Source organism: Cyphomyrmex costatus, unplaced genomic scaffold (genome assembly GCF_001594065.2).
Source record: "Cyphomyrmex costatus isolate MS0001 unplaced genomic scaffold, Ccosl1.0 scaffold18, whole genome shotgun sequence".
In the NCBI taxonomy this organism is placed as follows: domain Eukaryota; kingdom Metazoa; phylum Arthropoda; class Insecta; order Hymenoptera; family Formicidae; genus Cyphomyrmex; species Cyphomyrmex costatus.
In genome coordinates, this window is record NW_017275824.1 from 888,593 (window position 1) to 916,289 (window position 27,697).

Below are 27,697 nucleotides of genomic sequence, written 5' to 3' on the forward strand. Positions count from 1 at the left end.
TATGTTTCATCGCGGAAGACACTCGCGTGTCAAGATGATCACCATGTTCTTCGCGTATCGAGAAAGGAAAACGAGCTGGATAAGCGAGGAAGAATAAGATTCAGGGAGCGCGGAGGGAGGATCCCCGGAAGCCTCGGGCACCATCATCGGGGGCTGACCTTGACCCGAAAACTTCTGCGGGGCGGAATCGGAAGCGACTCGCGGAGAGCGCTGGTAATTGCGCTCGTGGAGCATTAGCCGCGTGTCGTGCACCGCGGAGGAACCGATTAAGCGCGAACGTCGGCGACGTTGCCCCGAGGGGCCACCGCGTGTGCTTAGTCCCTGGGTGGATGTACACGAAGGCGGATCAACTCGTTGCGCGCTGCAGGAGGCCGATCATAGGTAAGCGGTAAGCGAGCGGTGACAGCGCGGCCCGGGAAAGAAGAGGTGGTATACGAGGTACACTGGTGCTGGTGGTGATCAACGAAGGAAGGAGACAGACAACACCGCTGCGTCTCGTAATGCACGATGGTGCATTAGCCGGGAGTCGCGGGACCACCGTGCGATTTCTCTCGAGCGCGTGCCGAACAACCTGAACCAAAATCTGAACGCCTTCGAGACATTTCGCGACAGTCATTCCTTGGACTGCTACAGGCAGCTTGATGCTCATCAATCGATCGTATACCTGCAGGACAATAGAAAGAGATTGTGACTTCTCGAAGAGAGATCAGTTCAATCCTAATTCTTCTTTGACGTGAAATATGTCAGAGATCACGACGACGATCGGCACGCCCGCGGGGCTCACACCGGAGAAAAAACAACCGATCCCCGAGAAGTCTGATAGCGCCATTACTTGGAAGTCCATGAGCATCCGGGAGAAATGGTCTTTCTTGACCAGCAACATCACTGTCGAGCCGATGGTCGCATGTTACGTGATTCCCAGCGTGCTTTCCCAACTGGCCACCCAAAATCTGATCCTCGAGAAGGCCTGCCGGGTGAACCTGGCTTATCCAGATGAAGTGTGCTCGGCTTTGTCCGCCAGGAACACCACCGGTTACGAGGCGGAGGAGCTCGCAGTTCAGCAGATGGTGGCGCGTATGCAAACCTGGAAAACGCCGTTGCAGAGCGCCCTGCCGACCATCCTGATCCTGTTCATGGGTGCGTGGAGCGATCGTACTGGCATGAGAAAGCCGTGCATGCTGCTTCCGATCATCGGCGAGTTCTTCAGTAGTGTTACCCTCATTGCATGTACCTATTGGTTCTACGAGTTACCAATGGAGGTGGTTGTACTAGAGTCAGTGTGGCCTGGATTAACTGGCGGCTGGTCTACCATGTTTATGGGTATCTTCAGTTATATAGCAGACATTACAACCGTGGAATCGAGAACACTTAGGATTGGCGCGGCCAACGTCTTCTTATCATTAGGCGTGCCGATAGGCATGGCCCTATCAGGGATATTTTACACAAAGCTTGGTTTCTATGGTGTCTTTAGTATCGCGATGGTGTGTTACATAATGAGCTTTGTGTACGGTCTAGTGGTTATCAAGGAACCGTCGAGGGTGCTCGCGGAACGCGCGCGGAAAAAGTCCCTTCCAAGCGAGGGGAAGCGGACCTCGTTGTGCGCCTTTGTTCTGGACTTCTTCTCGTTGAAGCATATCAAGGAGACGTTTCGTGTGGCGTTCAAGAAAGGGGCGAACAATCGCCAGAAAAGGGTCATCGTGCTCATGGTCGTTGTTATGATTGTGATCGGGCCCCTTTACGGTGAGTAAATGGCCCGAATAAATCGAGAGCCTTCAAAGAAATGATTTCCCAAGTGCTAAGCAAGGTCATTCGACAGTTGCATGTAACGCGTCTTACTTACGATAATAACGTTGTGTGAATAACTTTTTATTCTTAGACTACTGAATTGCTTCGGCAATATTTGTCGCAATAACTAATAACTCGTAAATGAACATCGTACTTTCGAGGTGACATGTTAAACGATACATATTGAAAATTAACTCTTATTAGTTCATTCTTATTAATATTAAGTCTTATAGGACCGTGAGAATATAAATCAATGAAAATCGATGAGAACATACCGTTACGATCATTCTTATTCGTTTCTGTATAAATTTGTACCAGTATCAATTCATTCACACACAAATGCATTTATTCATTCACACAAAAGTATATGTTTTAATAAGTATTTTTTGTATTTAATTAGATTTATTTTTATTTGGTCCTACTTCTCAACATATACTTTGACATACGTCACCTGAAACACGACGCTCATTTACTAGTTATTTGATTATTGTAATAAGTATATTGTCGAAGCCTCGATGATCTAATCGTGAGAACGCTCCCATGGAATGGAAGAAATTCGGGTTCAATCTCCCCGCCCGGGGTAGTATCTTTCGCAATAAATTATTCGCATATTTAAGATTTTCTTTAATATCTGATTGTAAATATTCTTATTAAAAATGCTGATTAGCACTCAAAAATAATCCATTTGTTTGTACAATTTAATAAATGATATTACTATTCTGGTTCTGTTCATGAATGTATTTCAAACCCGATTAAAAAGACTTTGGTGCGCGGTATGCAGAATCAGAGTAGATATAAATTCACACAGAAATATGTATTTAAACAAATTAAGATCCGCTTCAATCAAAAATAAATATTTTTCGTACTTAATTAGCTGTATAGTAAAATTCCTATTATTAACTTTATAATTGATTTTAATTGTGATAATTAAAATCTTAAATTCACACAGAATAATATCCCTGTGTGAATTCTGAATTACAGGCGGGCTAAAAAGAATCTTCTGTATAATTCAAGATGTTGTAATTGCAAATGTAATTTAGATGCAAGTGTAATATGTTACTTATTAGGTATAACATTTCCTTTCAGTAATTTTTCTAATTATTTCTGATTTTCACGATAACTAAATTATAGCTTAATTTCATCCAATTTTGCAAATACGTAAATAATGAGTTAGTAAAATAGTGTGATCTAATAATACTATTATTGTTAAGGATGTATCGGATTGTTTAGTCTTTGCAACAAATGACTGAAATAAAAAATTTATACTTTCTGTATAAAAATAAATATTACATATATATAATATATATATATATAAAATAGTTTAATAAAGCCAATAATTATATTTAACAATGCAATTGTTATATATAATTATAATTTACATAAAAAAATTTTTTCTCAAATTTTATGTTAATTATTATTTTAAAACATGTCAACCTCTTGTTGAAATAATTATTTAACCAAGTTAAATCTTTTGTATTACTTTTAATATTAAAAAATCTATAATTTTTTCATAATTTTTTTTCATTTTATTACAAAAATATATTCATAATGCTTAATGCATCGCTTAATACATCTTTAAAAACTTATACATAGCTCTTTCTCAATTAAAAATATACTTATATATTTATATAGCAATACATACTTATATACTATTCATATATAAATGTATGATATTATTCTTTCACTGAATCGCTCTTAAGTGGAAATTTTTACAATTATCTATTCGCATTATATAAACCAGAAAAAGATCGTAGACGCGTGAGAAATAAACATATAATGACTCAAATATGCAAACAATTTAATTCTCATACAATTAAAGAAAAAAATCGTTAAAACCGCTGGAAAACAGTTGAAAATAAAATTTATCTATCATTTCTCACGTACATCCGTAGCACGATAAAAACTCACGGTAATTCTCGTTAATCTTGCTACCGTGTTGCAGTAACTGTGCGCATTCCCATCAGTAATTACTTACGTCCAACGGTGTGAATATACATCGTATGTCAGGGGAAAGTAAGAGAGATATAGTAAAACTCACATTATACGAGCGCGAACGTGTAGCGTTACTTGAGGTATCTAAATAATCCGCGTATTTTAAAGCGTCAATAAAATATCTTACTGCAACTGCATTTGCTTGGCATTCGGAATCACTGATATTGCGTGTAATCTACAAGGTATAGACGTGATAAATCTGCAAAGACTAAAAGTTCAATAAGCAAAGCAACAAACATTTGTTAGCTTCTACATATTACACCAAAAAAAGAAAGTTGAAATATTTACAAATAAATGTTACATATGTTTTCTTCAACATGTATTGGTTAAAAAGAAAAATTGATCGTGATGACAAAATATAGTATGTTTCCGTGAAATATATTTTATTAATAGTAAAAAATAAAATAGATGTGATTTATTTACTAGGAATAAGATTTTATTTCGCCGTATTTAAACAAAGATTTAGTTCAACGAAATAAATATTATATCTCACAAATAAATTTTTAAGTAGTTTTTCTCATTGCATGAGAAAAGTTTTTATGAAAGACAGTTTTTAGGAAACACCGTTTCCGGACGGAAACTATTCTTACAATCTTTTCTAACAAACGCACGTCTCGGCGTACGGAAGCCCGTAAATAAAAATTTACGATATCGATACGGATGCCAGCGCTTAGTACCAGCATCCAGCCTCAGTGCCGGACGGTATCGGCAACAATAAAGCCTCCAGTTTCTGCTAGTAGCCCGTGCAAGCACGCGACCACACGAATCATTCAATTTTTCAATTAGCGTGCATTTGTTACAGCGCGCTATCGCGACTTTAATGCGATCGTGCGCGCTCGTACAGCGACGACGTACAATTCCAGCACATTTCGCAGATGCCCTTGTCACAATTTAATTATATAGGTAGCCCCGTAGTTACAATGTCTGGGTACGCATTAGCACATATTACCCCAGCTGCTAAGTGACGCGGGCAGTCGTCACGCTTATAACAATTTCGTGTAATGGGCGTCTTCCTGATTTCGAATTCTGTAACGCGGATATACCTGTAAGACTCTTCTTGAGATGTAACTTTTCTCGACTCTCTCATTGTGTCGTCATAGTCGTTCGGTGACGTCTCGTTAGCGCGATAATTTATTCTGACGGCTTAATGTTGTAACGCGACCGAGTATATATGATCGGCATGTAGATTTGGTAGTTGTAAATATAGAGGCAAAAATAACTTTTGATTAAGGCATAAATATTCGAAAGAAATTTACTCAATTATTTATACATTTTCTATCGATTCTTTTGAAGTCTTTTGACTGGAATTGATGTTAATTATCAATGATGAGGAACGGTATTTACGTGATTCGATTTACGTTTTGCTTGTTCGGATAAAAATAAGGAATATTATGTAAATTTATACGCGCCTACATAGAATTGTACATTTCAATGTACATAAAATGTTATCATAAAATAGACAGATGTAAAATTTACATACATTTGGAATACATTGATAAATGAATGAAGTGATTTTCAAATTATACTGTAAAGTGCTCTCTCTCTCTCTCTCTCTCTCTCTCTCTCTGTATTTATTGTAATTATTGCTTTATATTTGTTTTTTTCTACTTTCTCTATATGTTAGTATTTTATTTCTTTATATTTATTGTAGCTTTTATTTGTTTGCTTTGTACGTTCTTAAAGAGCTTGCTCTAGAACGTACAAATAGAGGTTTTATGTACGTTTATGCATCCATCTCTTCCTTTATGATAATTTAATATTGAAATTTTTAAGTTACAAACCTATATATACGTAAAATATATGAATGAACACAAGTGCAAAATTACAATTGCAAAATTACAAGTTTATTTATACGCATTTTCCATTAGCATGCTAACGCGATTCGCGAACGTAGCCATATATTCACGATGTAATTTCAGATCTTTGCTTGTCAGAGATACGTGGTGAAAGCGACTATTACGTTATATAGTAGTATTTTCGTTATAATCCTGAGTGGAGTGTACGGCATGGAGTGTGCGACGAATTTTAATGCAGGATGAATTACGGAATCCGTAACTTTTCACATTACGTGTAAACATAATGTCATTGCAATTTCATGGGAGAACGTGCAACGCCAGAATGTAAGCGCGTGCGTTTCGAAAGGCTGAAGACTTAGAGATATCTTTGACAGCTGTACACTTCTCTACTGAATATGTCTTCTCTCTTTTTTGGAAAAGAGAATTCGTTTTACGTAATACTAACATTGCGTTTGACCTTCGCAGTTAACTTGGCATTACTTATACAGGAAGCAATTGTCGGTCTAATTGCAGCCGATGTAATCGTGAAAATCGTTTGTAATTGAACAGAAAACCGTTGCGCTTGGGTGAATCTGCAAAATATCTCCATAGCTATACGGCATTAACAATAATGACCTCGTAATATACGATATGTTACCGCAAGTCAACCGTGAGTACAGCGATAGTTTATTCATGTACCGTGACAAAATATGTGTTAGTTACAAATTACGTTAATAACAATTATAATTAAAACCGTAAACAGATGCTTGAAGATGAAGCAACAATAAAATCCGTACATCTTAAAAATCATCTTTAAGTAAATAAACAAGCCGAAGAGTTCGCTATTCATAACTAGACTTCACTTAATGAGTACTGTAAATATTCGATAACGAGTAACACAATGGCAACTCCATCACGAATCAAGACTTTTATATAAGAATCGACACTCTCAGAGATAATCTATTATGCAGAAGTCTATTCTTAGACGCATCAAAGAAATTATAGACGAGAATATACGCTCGTCAGTATATTTAATGAATAAATATTAAGTATAACATTTTTAATAGCTCAAGTTTCTCGCTTATAAATCGGAGATTTACCACAGGTTAGGTCAAAGCTTTTATTATTGCATTGCGTTGATTGATTCATCATGTATGTTCCTTACAATTAGTCGATAAAGATAGCACAGAAATTACGCAATACAAGTGCTATTATCAAGTTTGTTTTTTTCGCAGGCGAAATGGCGGTTCTCTATCTTTACATGCGGTTCCGATACAACTGGAACGAAGTGACGTTCAGCATGTTCTCTACGTTTGGCATGGTAACTAATTTGATCGGTAAGAAAATCATGTATCGCAAAATGTATCGCACATTAATTAATAAGCAAGAGGGAGAAACATAGAAATTTATTGGAGTGCTCGTAAAATTGTTTATGCGCAACGAATTCTTTCTTTCGGTTCATTCGCTGATCTAACTACTAATTTTGAAGTAGAAATACACATTCAGCTTCGCGTAGAAACGCGGACGCAGCGTACAAGTCGGTTGGAGCAGATAATCTCCTCCGATTGCTATTTCACGCAAATCGAAGGTATCCGTTAGCTCTATTCTCGTAATGATGCTGTACATACATCGGGTTAATCAAGGCTTTTTACGTCTATGGGTCGATGAAAGCAAACGAGAGACGTATCTTACGTAAGAATGCATATCGTTGCTAAGCGGAATCACCAACTGCTGCTTTTATTCTAGCTTATAGATGGATAGGAATTGCCTTGAAAATGCAATCGCTTGTCGCAGCAGTAACGACCGGTAGTACAAAGTAAAAAACAGAAGAATATTTTGCAATAGAAAGGCAGACTGCCAATGGTGTGCATGCAAGATAAAATCTGTTAGAATTTGTGTCTTTTACAAACGTGACTCTTTAATGTTCACCGCGCGTCTTCGAATTATGTCCAATTTCTTTACCTCTAGATAATCTTTATCCAGGAGATATCTCCCCCAGAATACAATGGAAATATCTCTATTGTGGATAAAGCTATCCATAACTTATCTGCAAATGAGGAAATTAGCTATTAGGACTATCACTTTTAATTTTCAAAATGCGAAACACGAAAGAATTCGAATCTTTGAAGTTTCGAGAAATATATTTGTGTACAAATAAATATTAAAATAATTTAACGGACAACGAGCCGAATTTCTTTATATAATAGCTGCATTAATGTAAACTTTTATTGTAACAGTTACTTCATATAGCTGTCCTTTGTAGATCTTTTTGTTAATTGTTGCACTGTTTTGATGCTTCCTGTGTGTTACGACTACTCAACGATTTTTAAAAGTGGACAATTATAACATGAAAATACTGATTCGGCCTTGACTTTGATGAAAAAAATTAGAGACTACATTATGGCAAGCATCTTAACAAACAACACTAAATTAAAACTTGCTAAACTAAAGATATGATAATTTTATACGCATTACACTAAAAAAATGCTAAATTTCCGTTAAGATTCTAATAATTTGTTAACAATGAGAATGCAGACCCGATCGGTGTCGAAACGTTTGTTGTTTTTAATTTAAGTATATCTTCTTTGTTTCTCTTTGTAATTTGTAATATTTTTATTTCGGCTCGTTGCCCGTTAAATTATTTTAATATTTATTTATTATTGTCGAGCTTTCTCTTTCCGTTATTATATTTGTATAAATTGCAAGAATAAAAATATATTCATATGTTACAATATATATTTATATTTCTTTTAATAGCGAAATATATTCGTTACTATTAATTGTATAATTTTGATTCTTCGTGGCTTCGAAACTTCAGTTGAATGTCGAAGCTTTCGAAGCAAATTACCAGCCCTAATTCGAATAACGTATACGTTTGTCGTCATTTGATTTTTTATTTAGCCAAAACTTTCTATTTGTGATGTAGATTGTAGAATTATTTTGCAAATTTTCCAACTTTCTCACAGTTTTTCTTTTGACTAACGGATCACCTGGAATTTTACAGCGCTCGTCCGCTTTACTAATCCTTTAGAATCGTTATTCATCCGATGTTTGTCTCGCATGAAAAAAATAAACGATTTTTCTTTTTGATACACGCAGGTACCGCGATCTCCGTCGGTATCTTCAGTCACATTCTCAAGATAGACGACGCAATCGTGGGTATCATGAGCTGCACGAGTAAAATTTTAGCAAGTTTCGTTTACGCGTTCGCCACGTCCGCTTGGATGGTCTACGTAGGTCAGTCTTTTTAAAACGGCTAACATCAGGGTAACAACTACGTATATAAAATATATATATCACAGTATAGCCCCAGTCCCGACGCGAGTGTATCTAATAATGGATTAATTACTTATTTCAGCCGCTATCGTGGAGATCGTGAACGGCACATCCTTCATCGCCATGCGATCGATAGCTTCCAAACTCGTACCCACCGATGAGCTCGGTAAGAGAATGTAAATAAGAAATGATTCTCCCCCCTTACGCTATTATTTTTTTTTATACCTCGGAGTTCTGTGATTTCAAGAAACAAAGTAAAGCGCTATAAAACTTTGTATATTATGTACACGAAGTATATACATATACATATATATCATACATAAGCTTCTTGGATGCGCTCAATTCGCAGATCGGTACACTTCCTGTGTAAAATTACACAGAAAAGATGTTTCAAATGCGATAACGTCAGACGGATATATGCATGTATTTTTCGTGTTTAGACGAGCTCTCCGTAGAAGAACATAAAATAAACGAGCGCCTTTATAATGAACTCTAAATAAAAGAATTACACAATTTTGTTATACTAAATACTGTAGTGCTACTTAGGAATGTTTCTCGACTTGAGCTCAATCTTTACCTTACGAAACGGCGTGTGTTTCGCGGAACCGCGTAAATCGGATAATTTGGACACCAAATTACATTTACGTGGCAATGCTGCTAATTTTTCCATCACGAACAAAGCCTAACGAGGCCTTCCTGTCCGGTTAACGACAAGGAAAATTCAACGCAATTTTTATCCTCTACCCGAAGCTAAGACAAAAACGTTATATAATTTTGTAGGTAAGGTGAATTCGCTGTTTGGCGTATGCGAATCCCTGATGCCGCTTGTTTATGGGCCAATGTACAGCGCCATTTACGCGGCAACCATGAATACGTTTCCGGGGACGTTCTTCATCGCCGGAGGATGCATGACAATGCCCGCAGTATTTGCATTCTTGTGAGTAGCGTGGCCAAGTCACGATTATAATGATATATATTACGTTAGTTATGTATTACGTTTACCAAACTCTGTAATCGTCCCATGAAACACCAGATTCAAACTGTAATGAAAATTAAATTAAATTTGTGAGCTACGATTGCATGAAGTTAAGTGTTTTTTCATGGTTTCAGCTGGTTGTACACAGAACATCGAAAGGATCGTATGCTGAAGGAGCAGAAGGAACCCGAAGCTATGATGAATCATAAGAATGAGGATGCGACGGATTATAATTTGAAGGCATCAATTCCTCGGATCGTGGATACGCAGAAGAACGCACAGAAAACTGAAATGATGAATGGCATAGACAACGCGGCCTTCGAATCTGAACAGTTGTGATCTCACGATTTACGTGATCCTTTTTCTTTTTTAATACAAAGTCGTACGATACATCAATAATACCTCATCACAAAAAGAAAGGACTTATAGAATATCTTAAAGTCGCTGCGATAAATGCTGGTCACGTTGCTGGTAAAAAGGTGCTATAACGAATTTGTTTCATGAACAGAAGGGCAATCGGTATTCGTTAACAATTACTGATTAAATGGTATATTGAAACACTTGAAACTACATAAAATGTAGGAATATTCCGATGAATAACCTTTTTCATTACATTTCAAAATGATTGAGACTTTCAGTATTTATAGCAAAGATGACAATATGATAATGACTTATTACAGATACAGAGAATGCTTCTCTCCAAAATAAAGTGCAACAGAACTCTCGTTCTGGAGTTTTAGTATCTCGTGAGGATGAATTATGATTCTAAATTACGATATTTCTCAAATCCTACGCAACTGCTAACTGTTATCACCTTCATACTGCATCAAGATGTAAATAAAGCACTTTATTGAGACTTCCTCTTTGCCATCCATGACTTCACTTACTGCAGCTTGTAGATCTTGTTTCAAGTATTCTCAAGATGTAGAGATACTCCGAATGAAGGATAACTACCAGCTTATTTCTAATTTAACAATTTTAGATAAAAATTAATGGTATCTAACAAAAAAGTTAAAAGAGTTATTTTTTTAAGATTTGACGACATGTAATTAATGCAATCATTTTTAAAAGGACATTGTTTTAGGAGACTTATTTTTCAAAAATACGTACGTTCAATATCCTTACAATAAAGTCCTTTCTAAGTGAATAATTTAGTTACATGTGTGCAGTATATACATATATTATATATGTATATATACATGTAATATATACATATATAATTTGTTGTAATTTTTCTTGCAAATCTCTCGTCGTCTTTAATTTAGTACTCGTTTAAAAGCGTTCAATTATACAACAAGAGCATCGTATATTTCGACAAAGCGTTAAACGCGATACACAAATTTTTTTATTTAAAAAAGCTATATATGTATCCTTTACTTCGGGTATATATGTATAGTAGAAACTGTACTTAAACAGATTACGACGACAGCGTGAAAAGAATATGCGCATTACAAATATTCATATTGCATTATTGGGTAAATTAGTTTCCTATTTTTTCTCTCTCTCTCTCTCTCTCTCTCTCTCTCTCTCTCTCTCTCTCTCTCTCTTTTTACTTAAATCCTCAAAAAATTCAAAATGTGACCTATTTTCTTTTTAGCGCAAGTTTCGTAATAAGCATGCTGAATGCTTATTACGAAAGTGATATTTAACATTATGATTAAGAAATTTTGTCAAAAAAAGCTTCAGCGTCTCGCGTGCGTGTCCACACACAACCGTTTTTTATCAGTTTAAACAAAGTTTAATGTAAACTTTGAGATGTAATTCATACATATGAATATACACAATTCTAAATTGAAGCAATATATTTATTTTACTGAAAACGTAATATTTTTCATATACACATTCTTCTTCATTCTTCTTTAAGGCAGCTGTTACGACACCTGTTATGTTTTTACACAGGTTACACAAATTTTTGTAATTTTATGTGTGATAAATTTAAGTGCGATAATTTTATTACCTATAACATGAATGTAAAAGTCGGTTGCGTACGTTAATTTCATAAATCTTTAAATAGTAAACTGATTATATATGTTAAATAAATAAAAAACTGCTCTCCGTCTACATCTCGACACAATTTATTTATATTTATAACAATTTTGTTAATGTTTAAACCCATTTTAGGCGATCTACAATTCATGTCAAAATTCAGGATATTTTTATTTAAATCTTATTACGTATATGCTGTGTAATGTGAAAAACAAACAGCTCGATATTGTTTTCTACATATATATATCAATAAAAAATTGGAAAATAAAAAAGCAGCAAGTTTTCTATGGATTTAATAAAAAATAACTTTGTATTAAATATAATTTAATGCATACAAGTTACATATAATTAATTACTATAATTATATGTCAATAATGTAAAATTATCATTAGAGTGTAAATACCAATATAAAAAAATTTACCTACCTATATATTTAAGATTCGCATTCTTCATCAGCAATCTTCGTTTGTTTAAAAAAGATTAAAAAATAAAATATCATGGTCAACATATAATGTAATAAGTAAATGCTATGGTGGGATAAAATATTTCAAGTTATAAAAGTATATTAGAAAAGAATATTTCTAAAATACTACATGCAAGAATATCAAGATTTACGAAGGCGTAATACTTCGCCTACCTGATCAGATTGGATTCATGAGGGATATTGTAGTATTAGACAATGGAGGGTGTGGAAAGAAATACTCGAGTGGTTCATGTTTTCAACAATTTACTCCTAGGCTCTTGTTCTGGCCAGTTGAGACTGAGACCGGCGCGCACTCGCGGTCCCCCCCTTTGTTAATTACATAATACATAAAAATAATGGTATGTACAAATGTAGGGAGAAATGTTAGGCACTCAATGAACAGAACGGCGAAACTATAAATGGTAGCTTTGTCGCGCACACCGTGTGGGTAGATGGTGTTTCTTTACGATGTGCGACTTTTATATCGATGAGATATGATGCGCTCGAAGAGCAGAGAGCGGGAGACAAGTTTTAAGGATACCGAAGTGCGAAAGATAGAGCGCAGTTACGCGACATGGACGCGGCAGAAAAGAAACACCAACAGTGCGATCGGCTTCTTTCTTTTTTCCCTCTTCAAATTTCGTTCGCCACTCGACTTGCATCGAGTCCCAGGATCCGATTGTCGCGGTGAAATGACGTGTTGGAATGTTGGTCGGGCAACAAGCATTTTCTCTTATGTGGAATGTGCTCCGCGCGAAGTCTCACGATTATCTTTACCTTTTCCTTTTTCTTTAAAAATTAAGTCGCATTATCTAAGTACCGCAGTGTTGTTATACGTTAATAACGCTCCTCCTCGTATCTTCACTGGCCTTCGTGTTCGTTACGATGAACGGCGTGGACACATTCGAAAGGAAGGACTGCTTACTACTCTGATCTTACACGTATCGACGCGCGATTTTTCTTTCCCGTATAACCTGGGCATGTCGGTAGACTAGAGTTCATGTGTCATTATAACGTTGGTTCGAATCAAAAAAACGTAAAACTCGCGTAAAACGTCGTATCGTCCGAATTGTTTTCTCCTCGTGTCCGTATATACACGGTGCTCGCACTTTTCAATATTACACAATTTAATTCCAATCGGTTAAATCCGTTTCATCACACGCGCTACTATATTAAACGTACAAATAAGGACGTAGTCTCTGTTGTATGCGAGCGGTTTCTCGACACTGTCAGTCCGATATAGTCGGTGCCACACCTTTCGATCTTATTATAAATGTCCTCTTTATCACTTTATCAATCGGTCGACATACAAACTGCATGATATATCATTGTTTCTTTTTTCTCCAAGTACTCGACGTTAAAGTCCACATTACGCAGAATAAAATAAGTTACACGATTTGTCTATTTTTTTCTCATTAAAATATGATACAAATTACAATTATTTATGCTTGGAGTGTAAGAGCCGTTAGTTGTGAAACTAGAAAGCCTTCGTCCTTTTATTCGTGGTGTAAAAACTGTCTTTCCACGGATGTGTTACAATTCGATTTGTACAGTTAGAGCTTTATACATATCCTTGAAGGTACGGTTGATATGACTCCGCGTTTATAATTAAACATCGGCTCGCCGATGTCAAACAATGCGCGTGAAAAATAATATCTATTAATTAGTGCGGTAACGTGTTCAAGCCGGACGCGATCGCTATTTCTTATGCACTAGCTGAGAGCCGAAGATTTCCGTTTTCTCGACACGATCGATCGTCGACGGCAAAAAAGGAGCGCATTATACTATATAATAAAGTATGCAAAACAATACGAACGATCGCTGTACATTTGGTCACTCAAGAGTTTGTCCTTAACCATTACTTATCAGTTATCTAAATGTTACGTTTAGCAATGCGTATTACACGCTAACGGCCCTTAACCCGCAGATAATATCACAGATGAATGAGTTTCCGTGTTGTGCGTTACGCAACGCTATCTAAGGTTTCTAACAAGTGCGTTGATCCTCTCAATTTTGTCGCTAAGCATTCGCCTCTCGGAATCAAGAGCTGTTCTGGCGCACAGAAGATCGTAGATTTTCCGTTCTAACAGAGCAGTCTCGGAACGCAAGTTATTGGACTGTGTCATCAATTTTGATGTTTCGCTTGTCAGAATTTTCCTCTCCAATGTCTTTTCTGTAAAAAATAAAAAAATACGTGTCTATATTATTATATTGTATCGTATAAATATCATACGCCAATACGTAACAAAAAAAATCACCTTTCAAATACTCGCTGTAGGCAAACATGACATCCACGATTCCAGTCCACCTTGGTTTTTCAATTTTCTCACTTATTTCGTCGGTGTCTGTATTCTCGTTGATGTCTGTACTTTCATTAATGTCCGTAGTTTTGTAATATTGCTTCACACCATTTTCACCAGGCATAGGTAAAGTAGGATAATACATCGGAACTATATTCGGAACTAAGGGTGGTAACGGTGGTGGTCGTTCCGGTATATGTTTCACTTTAACTTTATCCAAAAGACGCATTTTCTGAGGTGGTTTTGGTAAAGCTGGAGGATTCCTAGAATAAACTTTGGCGATTCTTTCACAGTAGGCAGTAACAGAATTCGCGCTTTTCCGTTTCTTACGATCTGCCAGAACGTGTTGCCATGTCACTTCTGCTTCTACAATCACAAATTGCAAATAGTAAATAAAAATAAAATTGTGTATTTTATTATAACTGACAAAAACTATGATATTTTTTCATATATCTGTATAATAATATTATTATATTAATTTTATCGATGATATATTTACCATCTCTTTTATTCGGAGGCATAATATCGAGACCTATAGTCCTGAGAAATCCAACTTTTGGTTCGAAATCTGGCGTGTGAAGCAAAACGTCCGGATGCTCACGCGGAATCGGTAAGACAGACTCTATTACAGGTTCTACTTCCAGAGGTAGTTCTGGTGGATCGGGATTCAATTTGTATCTTTTTTCGACCTTGCACAATTCTATCTCTGTGAAAATAATGACAATGTCAGTTCAGTAGATCAACGTTAAAAAATGTAATAAAATAATGTTATTCATTTACCATTTCTAATAGTTAATGTAGTCAGTCCAAACATGGCTAAGAAGGCTAATTTATCTTCTGAATATTGTAGCTTAGCTGGTGGACCTTTCGTGATCCAAAGATCCACGTCTTTGGTTTCCTCCTCACCCTCTGAGTCGGAGCTACATACGATGCCCGTATTCTTTTCCCTCCTTCTTTTACGCCTCTTCTCGGCTAAATCAAGGGATGACATTAGCTCTTTTGGCATTTCAGGCATCAGAAAGGATTTTTCGTTGCTGGTGACATCTTGCTTACTCAAAGCTTTACTGAGGTCAGGCACGTTCAGTACCGCTGGTTCGCACTTCACGGAAATCTCAGTCAAATTATTGCACTTGTCGGTAAAGCAAAACGCGGTCGTTTTTAGCTCATTGTTGCTTGTCGAGAAGTTCAAGAGTTTTTCCTGATACTTCGGGATTTGCAAGAGCACATTGGAGACATTCTGACAAGTGCGCAACACCTCCTCAGATTTGATGCTTTGCATCAGCTGTGTCGTGTCCATGGGTTTCTGTGCAATGTCGTTTATGCTAAACTTAAAGCTCGGTTGAAACGGTAATGTGGACAAGACGTTATTCTGATCGCATTGCAAAGTACAATCGATTTCATTCTTGCATTCCTTTTCGGCGACGTTATAATTCACCGGATGAAAGGACTTCAAATTCTTTCCCTGCTGTTCATAAGGCAGATGTGGGATCGCAGTTTTCTCCTGAATCGAATTCGTCGCGACGTGATTCTGATTCGACAATTGTGGTTGCCTGATTATATTTTCGCTTACGGCTTTTTCGTTGCATGCGTTCAGCTTGTTGTCCTTCGGTGCGATATCCGAGTTGCTTTTATGATGCGCGTTTGTATGATTTGCAATCTTACCACCGCTGTTAACTTGATTATTGGCATTAAAACTGCTGTTGGTCATCGTCTTCTCACTGGAGACGCAGTTGTTAGTCGAGCTATCATTTCGCGAGGTCGTCGTGGTTGTTGTTTGATGAGATTCAGCAACGTGATGCACATTCTGCTGCTTTGTGATATTTGAATTAGTTGAATTAATAATGCTTGTACCGCCGCTACTACTATGACTACTGTTGCTGGTGTTTATCGTTGGTACATTGAGTTTAGATTGAGAATGATGCTGTTGATGAGATAACGACGACGACGACGATGACGATGATGACGTTGAAAAGTGCGGCGGTTTGTAAAGACTTGGCACGTGTGAAACGGGAATATGTGGATGATGATACTGCTGAGGTGGTGGATAAGGAATCGGTTGGGAGAGCGCTTGTTGACTGCTCATGGATTTGTTGTCTATCGTCGAGGAATTCTCTTGCACCACTTGACTACCTACAGGTAGTTGAGAAGCAATTGGCGTCATTGACGAAGTCTTTAAGGATGTTGGCTCGTGATGGCCGATTTGACTGGCTATACTGTGATTGTGACTGTTCATTATTGGTTGTCTCTGTTGTGTCTTTGTCGAGGAGGAGCGGAACGAGTCTTCAAACGGCCTGACGAAAGCCGGCTGCGACGTTGTCGTAGTGCTCGTTGTAGTAGTAGTCAGAGTCGCAGTCGTAGGCATTGTTCCTGCTGTCGTCGTGGCTATTGGCGGTTCCTTGTTTCTAGGCACATGAACATTGTGAGACAATGGCGGGGATTTATGAGCCATGTGATTCATGGCGTTCAATGTCGACGAGGAACTGTTTGGCGGCGTCGGCGTCGTGTGCGTAGTCATCGCACCGGACAAAGAACTCGTAGTCGTTGTATTGCTTGTACTATTCGCACGTTGATGTTGTTGCTGCTGTTGTGACGGGGGTTGTTGATGTTGCTGTTGTTGGTGGTAAATGGAACTGTTGACCGTGGTGGTCGCGCTGCTCATTATCGTGGCTGTATGCTGACTAGAATGAATGGTACTCGACGACACGGGGGGTAAATGTAAAGAGGGAATAGAAATGATAGGCGGAAGAGGCATACCTAGGGACAACGGAGGTGGCGGCGGTGGTCCTATTACACCAGGCGTTAAGGATGGAATAGAGGGTATCGGTGTTGGACAGATCGGCGCCGAGCTTATGGCCACCGGTGGTGGCGGTCCAAGGTTCAGAGGGGGTAAAGTGGAACCCAAAGGGGGCGGAATGGGCGCAGAGCTAGCAGAGCATATAGAAGTAGAGCCCAGGGCCGGTCCAATAGGTGCCGCTGGATTGGGAAAAGGTGCCAGACGGGGATGGTAGATGGTGACTGCCGCTGTTGGATCGGAAGGCGGTGGCGGTGGTGCAGCTGGCGGAGCAGAAGATTGCTGCTCCTCTTTTCGGGACTGATGGTGATTGCTACCGACAGTGACGGTGGGTCCACTGATGTTGCTGCTAGAGTTGCCAGTGTTGCTAGTGCTGTTTCCACAGGTGTTACCGGTGTTGTTAGCGTTGCCACCGCTATTGTTACCACCGCCACTGCCGCTACCGCTTTGTCGTTCTCTTCCGTCGCGTTCTCGGTCCCGGTCGCTATGCAACTGAGCCGCTATGGTCGGCTTCCTAGCTGGAACAAATCCCGAACACAGTGCTTGGTGATCTTCCACTCTACAATGAAAGAAATCTTGGCCATGGTGATACGTTGTAATTTTCCTTGTATTGATTATAACACGCTTTATATATAAATGAAGATCTAGTATCAATTATAAATTGATTTTGGAGTTTAAAATGAATCCAAGAATAAAAAATTTTAAGACTAAAGAAAATTCAATACATCACTGTAGCCAGATTTCGCAATCTCGTATAAATAAGTCAAAATTCTCGATATATTTTTCAGCATATCTAACATAAAACGGTTGCTTTTATCATCATATGATTTAAATGTTTTGTTATTATTATTTTGAGATAAGCTTTTATGACAAGTTCGCGCACGAGGAGAAGCGTTAAGAAAATATTAATAAATCATATGATAATAATTATTTCTATTATCTCGAGATTATATAGGTTTCATAAACTATAACGTTATATGTGATTTATGACTAAATTAATTCGCATTTTAACAATACTTCCAATTAATGGTCGCAATAAATTTATTGTAAATTATTACGCATTAAATAATAATCGCATTGAAAACGCCTACACAATTAATATACACAATGACAGTATGCAATATAAAATTTTACAAATTTATTTCGTAATTATTAGTTTATCTATTCCAACTTACCTTTCGTTTCGCTTAATTATATATTCCAGCGCTATAAAAAATCCTTAAATATGTGTATTTGCATCGAAGTATTGGGGATGATTACTGTCATATTTTTAATAAAGCTAAAAAAAAAATAAATAAATAGTAAACCAATTGTCTCTCTTTCTACACTATCGGGGCAATAGCTATCACTGTTGCTCTTAATGTATTAACAATATAGCGAGGGTATTTTGCTCATAATAATATTTGCAGTAAAATGATATTAAAGCAATCGGACTACGAATACGGAATCTTCCCCAAAACTGTTTCAGAAAATGATTCGAGGGTCAAGAATTCCAAGTCCATTAAAATTGCAATCACATATTTTCTGCAAGTTTTATTTTCAATTATAGTCCAAATATACATGTTTACAATAAATTATATATATAAAAATGGTGTAATTTTGACAAAAGAACATGTATGATAAAGTTTATATACATCGGTTGATTCAGTCAGTATGAGGAGCAACATGTTTACTATACAATTAAGGAAAACTATGTTGACATTAAATGGTTAATTGCAAAATTTCTAAAACAGTTGCGGGAACTAACGCAAGAGTGCATTGCGCCTGACAAAAAGAACACTTGGTATCGAAATAATTACTCTATTAAATTGTAGCATTCACGCATCTGAGTCCACGCCTTGAATTATATATATACATATATATTTTTTATCTATTCATATAATAAAACATGTTTATAATAAAATATGTTTTCCGTTTCATCAAATGATCGAATATACTTCATTTGTTCAACGATTCTAATTAATAAAAATCTAATTTATATATGACATCTAATAAAATACTAACAAATAAATGAACGTTCAAATCATAGAATATTAATAAACATACAATTTTCCTTATACATCTTAACAATAATAATATAAAAAAAATATAACTTGGTACAAGAAAATGGAAAATAATCTATATGTTTAATCATATAACAGTAGCCATCTCTTTTTTTAATATATCTCTTGTAATTTCCTGAAAATTATCACCAATTTCATTCACTCTTAATTTTTTAATATTAATAATTAGCATTCTCGAAACTTAACGTTGAAATTCAACAAATACTTTCCTCTAGAAGGCGTGCACTCTTATGTTTAAGTTTCGCTTAAGTTATTATAATTACAAAAATGATTAACTACATAACCAACCTGTTGTCGCATAGTAAATAATTTCACATTCGAGTACTAAAACAACGGAAAAACAATTTGAAACACGTATGCGAAGAATATCGTGTACACAACAGGTAAATGGCCGACCGAAGGCCGACTTAATGTTAACATGTCATTAACAAAAGACGACAGCAGAAGATAAGTCTGACTTCGGTCCGTAAATAGATAAATAAAAACAGCTAAATCTCGAAAAATTTAATCGCGTTCCTAGATCAAAATTAAGATGTAATTTTTTTTGTCGCTAAGCCCACTTTTGACAATTCGGTGAGTGTTGAGCCGAAGGATAATATTATTAATGTGGGTATGTACTGGGCGAACAAAGAATGAAAGCAAAGCGAATGTGAAATCAAGTTATTTTAAACTTTTTTTCAATGCATCATTCTGCGATCGAACAGATACATTGAAAGAAAAGCTATATGGTATAAAAAGATTCGGTACTACGAAAATTTAGATAGTAAAATGCTATTTTACTATCTAAATTTTCGTAGTACCGAATCTTTTTTTTTCAGTGTACAAATCGAACATTAACAAATGTTTCCAAGATATACAATCCCTGCTTGTTTAACGTTCGTTCGTTCGCAGCGTGTACTTAACCCATTTTTAGACTCCGCTCAGACACCAAATCGCTTATCTAAAAGATATCAACGCTACTTGCGTAAGAAACGAGTATAACTATGACTATAATTTTCATTAAATCTAAATTAAAATTAGAAGCGTAGTATGTTGTTTGTTCCGTTTGTTTCTTTTCTTTTCGAGTTCTCACTGGGTCACAGTCATATTTCTACAACGACTTCTCCTCGCTCGCGCTGTCAGTCCGTCTATCTACAGAAGAACTTTGGCTCGCAATACAGGTCATCCGAATGCCAAGTGATCGACGATCGCCGCTGAGAATTCGATCTCGCTTGGCGACTTCGATCTCAGGAAAAAGGGAGAAAGGATTAAAATTAAATAAGACAAGACTACGGAACAAACGCGATTTATGCAGATATTGCATATATTATTCTCGGCACTTTTTCAAAAAGATGCTAGCTAAATTTACTGGATATGGCCACATGAAAGAAATACGCGACGATGACAATTTGAGCGGTGTTACGACGACGCTGCAGAAAACTTCATAGTAATGAAAAAAAAAAAAAAAAAAAAAAAAAAAAAAAAAAAAGAAGGAGAGAGAATGAACTCGCGCGCTTTAACGAGCGATCGCAGGCGGATCACGATCGCGCTTCGATCAACGCTTTCTTTCTTTTTTTTTTTTTTTTAATGAAAGGCAGTGGGGGGTGGAGCGACTCGCTCACCTGCAGTATCGGCGGATGCAGGGGCAGGCGCGGGTACCGAGGCAGCGGGAGCAGAATTTCTCGCTGCTCTTCTCCTTTCCTCCTCCTCCCGCAACGCAGCCTGCTCCCGTGCTTGCCGCAGCCTATGCTCCTCCTCCAGCTTCAGTCTGAAAAAGGAGAAGCGCGACGCGGCGTTAATGAAGAAGTTCGGCATTCCCAACCACTCTCTCGATGATTCTTCTTCTTTTTCTCTCTTTTGCTCTTTCTCTGAATCTTTTTGCTTACCGTTCGTGCATCACGGGAGACATAAGGCCCAAGGAGGCGGGCGGCGGAGGAAGCATGTCGGGACTGTATCTCAGTCCGTACAGAGGATACGATGGCAGTCCGGGAAACAACGGTGGTCTTATCATTCCACATCGCTCCAAGTACAACTGTTCCTCTAACCTGTGATAAGAAGACAAAAAAATTAGTTAAAACTTTGCCTTTTATTATTTTAAAAAGGTTTAGACATTGGTAACAGAATGTGAAATTCTTCGACACGAGATTCGCTTTTTCTGCTTTGACAATGACTATATCGTTAAAGCAATATTGTTGCTCACCTATAAGCGTGCGGCAGGTGCGGCGGTGGATAAAGACCGGGATGATAGGCGCTATAGGTCGCGGGGTCCAAGGCGAATGCCGGTGGATGAGCTGGATGATGCTCGGGCCGGTACGGCTGAAAACCGGAACGAGCCAGCAATTCGGTAGCCGCGGCAGTTACGCTGTGTTTGCTGGTTTCAACAGGTCTGGCAGTTGTGTACAAGGAGGGAATCTCTTCAGGTCTTCGTTCGTGCGTCGATCGTTCCTAGAAAAATAAATAAACGACACTCCTTAATCCACGCGACAAATTTATTCTCTTTCCTTTTTTTTTTAATATACCTGATTAATGTGTTTCATACTTAATCTTCAAAATAGTAGATCGCGTATCATTAAGATAAGAGTTTAAAAAGTAGCAATGCACGCGAGTATTGTGATTCGTGGGAAAAAATCTAGAGTAAGGCACGGTCCTGTTCCGAGAGTTAACAATATTTCCAAGACGATTTCCTGGAAGGCGCTGGGCGAAGACGCAAATTGCCTGAAATTTTCTTCAGCTTATAGTCTCTTCCGCCACTTAGATGTTACGAGCGGTCTCGCAGTTTATTGCCGGGCGTTGTAACGAAGTCGTGCACCGAACCGGCAATGAATTGCCGCTCGGATGACTTTGCCATGGAAATTGGTAGGAACGCGTACCTCCGGTCAAGACAAAGAATTTATTATTATGGATAAATGTTAAGTAATATTAGAAAGATCAGTCGACAGGCTCTACAAGATTTCTAAACTCAGACTCGAACTGACTCATTCAATTATTACAAAAATATTATTTCTATTTAATGGAAAAAAGAAAATCTTCTGCTAACGATGATGTATGAGAAATTTGAATTTTTCTATTTACATTATAAATAAAACAGGAGAAACGTACCATTCAGTTCAGATTACTTAACCCAGATTGTTAGCGGGAGCCAAAGTTCGGAAAAGTCTCGCATTTGCAATGCAATAGCGCGAGCAATATACAATCGAGGTAGGAAAAAGATCTTTGATCTCTCCGATTATTGGAAAATTGGAACTACCTTATTCTCTTTCCACCAGAGTAACCACCTTTTTCATTTCGTTACTGAGATTGGCTGCATTTTCATCTATTTCTGAGCCTTTGACACTCCGTAATCTTGCGAAGTCGTTTGATTCGCATGCCTTTCAAATCATTCTCTCTTCCTACCACGCCATTTGGCAGTGGTAATTTTATCCCGCTTCGACACTTTCGCATTTGATGACGAGACATTAATTTGCGATAGCAATTACTCTTAAAGAATAGCCCGAGATCAACCGCGATCACGCGCAAGATGTTTTAGAATTCACACGCTTTCTCTTAATTGCAAACTCTGCGCCGTAAAAATCTCAGATGAAAAAAAATCATATAATAGATCAAAAATATTTTTTCGCACGTACACATCCTTTCTTTCTCCCGTGCGATTTATAATATATGAGATTTGCAAAAGGTGTACAATTTAAATTTCTCTGAGTACATCGTAAACGCAATAGGCTCAGTAATATTGTAAAACCGTGTCATCAGCAGGAGCAAATTCCAAAAGATTTCAAAGAGAACGCAAATATATGCACCCTCTTTTGGCCCATGCTCTTCTACATCCATTTACGATATTTTTCATCGATTCAACCGTGCAAGGAAAAAAGAAAAAAAAACGCGCATCGTCCACACCGCAAAGGTGAAGAAGAAGCCAAGACGACCGATGTCAACGATTTTTCTCAGCCGCGCCCGCTATGTACCTAAGCGGTCGCTTATTATTCCGATCATAGGGACCACCGAGTCTGAGGTCAAGGGTACCTTTGTTCGCGTTTCGAGACGGATGCACTTCTGTCCCGAACGAAAGAGGCCGAGGGAGAGGGATAAGGTATAACGCAGCCGGTGCAATTACTCACCTTAGCAGGGGAAGGACCTCTGACCAAAGGCGGTGGCGCCCGGTTCTTCGGGCTGGCACGGGGTTCCTCTTCCTGAGGTGCCGGACCCGCCTGCTTGGCCAGGTTCCTCAAGGCAGCGGCGAAGCTTCTGCTATTTTGCTGCCCGCCCGGTCCAGGTCCCGGGGTGTGACCCTGAGGTAGTACGCCGGAACTGGGTCGGTGGGACTTGCCAATCGAGGTTGGCTGAGCTTTGGTGCTGGCGGGCTGTAGACCTGAAAAGAGAGAACGGAAGAGGTCAATGCACGGGTCCGTGTGAAATTTACGCTCGCGCATAACTTAACTTAAGATCTACGGGTGTAGATCTTGACCTCGATTGGTGTCGGTAACACGTCGACGCGGATCGCTTTTGACACGAATAAATGTCGCGCGTCAGACGTAATCGCGATCTCGTTGAAATACAACCATCTTCTCTCGCAGCGGATTTTCGCAGCGACTTGCTGAATTAATCTCCGTTTGTGACGGTTCGAGGGATACACGTGTCGCTCGAAGGATACATATGTCATACGCCTAATTATTCTGGACAGGAATTCGATTAACCGCGCCATTTACTCGAATCTACCTATCGATGTCGTATGAGACTCTCGCATAACGTGGAGTTCGCGGTAACAAACTTTCGATAAACGTATACGCGTTTCATATACGCTCATCCTGGAAGAGGCGTTATCGGGTGAAGATTAACGAGCGACCCCGTCGTCTCCACACACGTGCATTCTCTCTCTCTCTCTCTCTCTCGTGTTCGGTAACGAGCGTGCCTCATAATTCTCCTCGCGGGATCGAAGGTCGCGCTCGTGTTGACGTGACCCGCCGGGGAGGTCGGCCGAGCATGATCGACTTCGTGGGAGATTAATTGCGAGGCGGTCGGCAAGAGGTAAGGCAAGAAAGGGAATAAGTATCAACGAGCGTGTACATGCAAACTAGACGCATTGACCCAAAGGTATCTTTTCAGGTTGATTAACCTGAGACCCCAAATATAGGAATATACAAATGTTGAAGTATTCAATGAATTACTTCAGGATTGTCATAAATTGGTTGTCTCAATAAAATATTTAACGGTTTTCGAATTAGGACGAAAGTTTTACAATATTATTAAAATGAAAGTCAATAAAATTCATAAAATTTTTTATATATTCGTCATTTATTGAGACATAAATTTAACATGGCAATATAAACTATTAATGTTGCTGATACTGATTTTATTCTTTGTGTTTTCTTTTTTTGGCAGAGATTAATCGCGACGAGAATAAAAACTAACGGTTATCATTGACAAAATGAGATTGAACGCTGAAGTTAAAAAAAAATGTACAATTTCCTTTCTCGAATTTCTGATTTTACGACAGAAGTGACGAGTGATAAAACACGATGCGCGTTAGGCCGCCGTAATAATTAGAATTTACGGCGAAGAGTGTCGAGCGAACCGGTAATAAAATATCGTCGGCAGCTACGCGCGAACCAGCGTTCGTTAATTAGACAAACCGACGGCGACAATTAATCGCGGTTGGATAAAGCGAGCTGGATAATCGACAAAGTAGACATAATTTTAATTCCAACATAATTATAAATCGATCGTATTACGCTTCGATAAAATAAGCATGTAATAATAAATGGAACGAATAGTTTTATTATCAAAATACATGCGGCGAGCGAAGAGATATTAAGTTGCAATGCAAGTTTTAATTTGAGCTTTAACTTGTGCCACAACTTGAGATGCAACGCAAAGGAAAACGTGTACCGAAAGCAAATGTTACAGTACTGCAATAAAAAAACACAGCTAATCTCATTAAAAGAAAATTATATGGATAGTCCAGACTAATCTAAACTATCCATTACAATAACTTTGACGTGAGTAAATTTCTAAAATACTTCTTTTGGACTATTTAACTATTAATTAATGTTATTAATTACAATTTTTTTCAATTAACATATGTAGAAATACTTGGTGCGACCTATGTCCTTCATTATGTTAAAAAATGCCACGCGCGATTCTGCAATTTAATTAAATAGCGTTATGGTACATCATCCTTGACATCGATGTGATGAAGTTCCCGAATGTATTGCATTTTCATGACATTGTTTTCTAGGTTTGACTCAGACACCGCATTGCGTATATCTACAACGTTGTATGTATATGCATGCGTATATAACGCTGCATATAAAGTTGCAATGATATCGCATAAAGCATCGATATTTCAATATCCGTTTTGCAGAATTTAAATTAAAACAGAACAAGTTCAATAGGTTAATCAAAATCATTTTATAAATACTATAGCGTAACACTGCTATCAAATTATAATTGAAGTTTTGATTTTTTTCAAGAAGTTTTAGAATTTCTGACATATTTTAAAAATTGCCACAGAAAAATCGATGAAACTCTTTCACTCCTAATTTTATCTTATCCAGCAGTATGAATCATTACTGCCTTTTATGTAACAAGCGCAAGAAATCAAAGAGAATTTTACCAAGCAGATATCGATATCACAGTCGAGAGACAAGAATAAAAAAACAAAAAGCCATGTAAAAAGGGCAGAAATCATGAAGCGACGCTAGCTAGCGGAGAAGGACCATGGCTACCCCTCTTTTCAAGCTCCCTTTTTTTTATAGTTAGCGACGCACGTCGGCATGCGAACAATCTTTTGTCTTCGCAAAGAGAGCGGCTGAGAACGAGAAAATTGTCCTCTCCTCACTCGTGCAAAAAAAAAAGCCCATAGGTAAAACGAAAAAATAAAGAGATAATGCCAGATGGCCGTCGCCTCCCTCTCGAAGGGAGTAGTAGTCTATCCCGCCATTGAATTCTTCATCAACGGAATGCAGACGTCTTCGCACTACTGCGCGTCCTTTCCTCCCTATCTCTTTCTCCAGGCTATATATTCATTGTTCATCTCTATTCAGCCTATCATCTTCTCTACATCCCTTTCTTCCGCCGTTCCCATCCCCGAAACCGGAATCAGATTCCTTTCCGCTCGCATTGTTCACCCCCGCCCGCTACGCTCACGTCGCTCGACTTCCACATTTCGGTATCCGCTTATTTCTCCAATGTCGCTCATCTCTCTCTCACTTGTCAATGCTTGCTGCAGTATAAGGAAAGGGAGAAATTAATGGGGAACAACTGGCAACGTAAGTACAACGCATGTCACGTTACTGGTCGTTAAAGACAAAGGCAAAAAAAGGAGTATCCGTCATCGGTTCTTTTTCTACGATACTAGCTGCAGTCGCGCGCCACTCTCGGAGGGGTTTGTCCTCTTGCGAAAAGCGTTCTCATTTAACGGGATATCTCTCTCTTTCTTCTCGTCTCCTTTGTTCTCGCGGACTCACCGTCGGCATCCCTTCATCCCTTACCGCACAATCCACCCCTGTTCTCATTTGAATAAACCGCGAGATGTCGCGCCCGGACAGAATCCGCGCTCATGCACTTCGTCGCCGAAACTTCCGACCGCAAGTTTCTCCCGTTTCTCACACGAGCCAGCTTATCTCCTCCATCCCTCCTTTTCCCCCCGCCGCTATCCTCTATGACACTCTATCACGCTAATCGTCGTTCTCCTCCTCCTCCTCATCGCTTGGATATACATCTTCACGAAGGAGCGATCGTCGTCGATAACAGACGAGAGATATCCTCTTCGAGTCGAGGGACTTCTCGCCCGCTCGTTACGGATGAGGGTGCGAAAACATGCCTGATCGCAGAGCGGGGAATGAGAATGGCGAAAAGGGGATGCGAAACGGAGAGGGGAAAACGACATTTACTACCGCCCGCTCTGCCACGAGTATCACCACTACGGGGTGGGTTGACTCCGTGTGTCGGTGCCACGAGGATTCCGTCGGGTTCGGGAGAGGAGAAAGAGGAGCTTGCGACAGGAGCGTGAGAGAGAGAGAGAGAGAGAGAGAGGGGGGGTGAGAGCAGAGTGGGGCTACTAGGGGGAGGGGGTGTTAAGCGGCTTACAGTCTGTTACCATGGTAACGCCACACCACTAAGACAGGAAGAGAGCCGGAATCCGGCCCGTTACGGTCCCTGCCGGCTCTCTCTCTCTCTCTCTCTCTCTCTCTTTCTCTCATTACACCCCATCACAACGGTGCTCTCTCATATTCCTGCGAAAGAGCAAAGGAAGGAGAACGACGACGAGAGGGCTCGACCATAGAAGAGGAAGACGAGCGGCACGTGAACGGGGATG

At 38.6% G+C, this 27,697-nt stretch overlaps 2 protein-coding genes across 2 annotated transcripts in view; one reads left to right on the plus strand and one right to left on the minus strand.

Moving 5' to 3' along the window:
* The first annotated feature begins 740 nt into the window (after positions 1-740).
* LOC108772186 (solute carrier family 46 member 3) lies at positions 741-10,312 on the plus strand. Its single transcript, XM_018537676.1, has 6 exons — positions 741-1,740; positions 6,788-6,889; positions 8,652-8,789; positions 8,911-8,994; positions 9,609-9,765; positions 9,939-10,312. The coding sequence occupies exons 1-6, from the start codon at positions 741-743 to the stop codon at positions 10,141-10,143; spliced, it is 1,686 nt and encodes a 561-aa protein (XP_018393178.1). The 3' UTR covers positions 10,144-10,312.
* Positions 10,313-12,415: 2,103 nt separating this feature from the next.
* Positions 12,416-27,697, minus strand: part of px (MAP7 domain-containing protein plexus) — a 91,907-nt gene continuing 76,625 nt past the window's right edge. The window contains exons 8-15 of the mRNA XM_018537703.1: positions 23,499-23,749; positions 21,587-21,831; positions 21,273-21,431; positions 21,009-21,154; positions 15,334-17,862; positions 15,053-15,259; positions 14,512-14,919; positions 12,416-14,426 (exon numbers count right to left, since the gene is read on the minus strand). Of these exons, the coding sequence (XP_018393205.1) occupies positions 14,227-14,426; positions 14,512-14,919; positions 15,053-15,259; positions 15,334-17,862; positions 21,009-21,154; positions 21,273-21,431; positions 21,587-21,831; positions 23,499-23,749 (4,145 nt within the window). The 3' untranslated portion in view covers positions 12,416-14,226. The remainder of the gene's footprint in view (positions 14,427-14,511; positions 14,920-15,052; positions 15,260-15,333; positions 17,863-21,008; positions 21,155-21,272; positions 21,432-21,586; positions 21,832-23,498; positions 23,750-27,697) is intronic.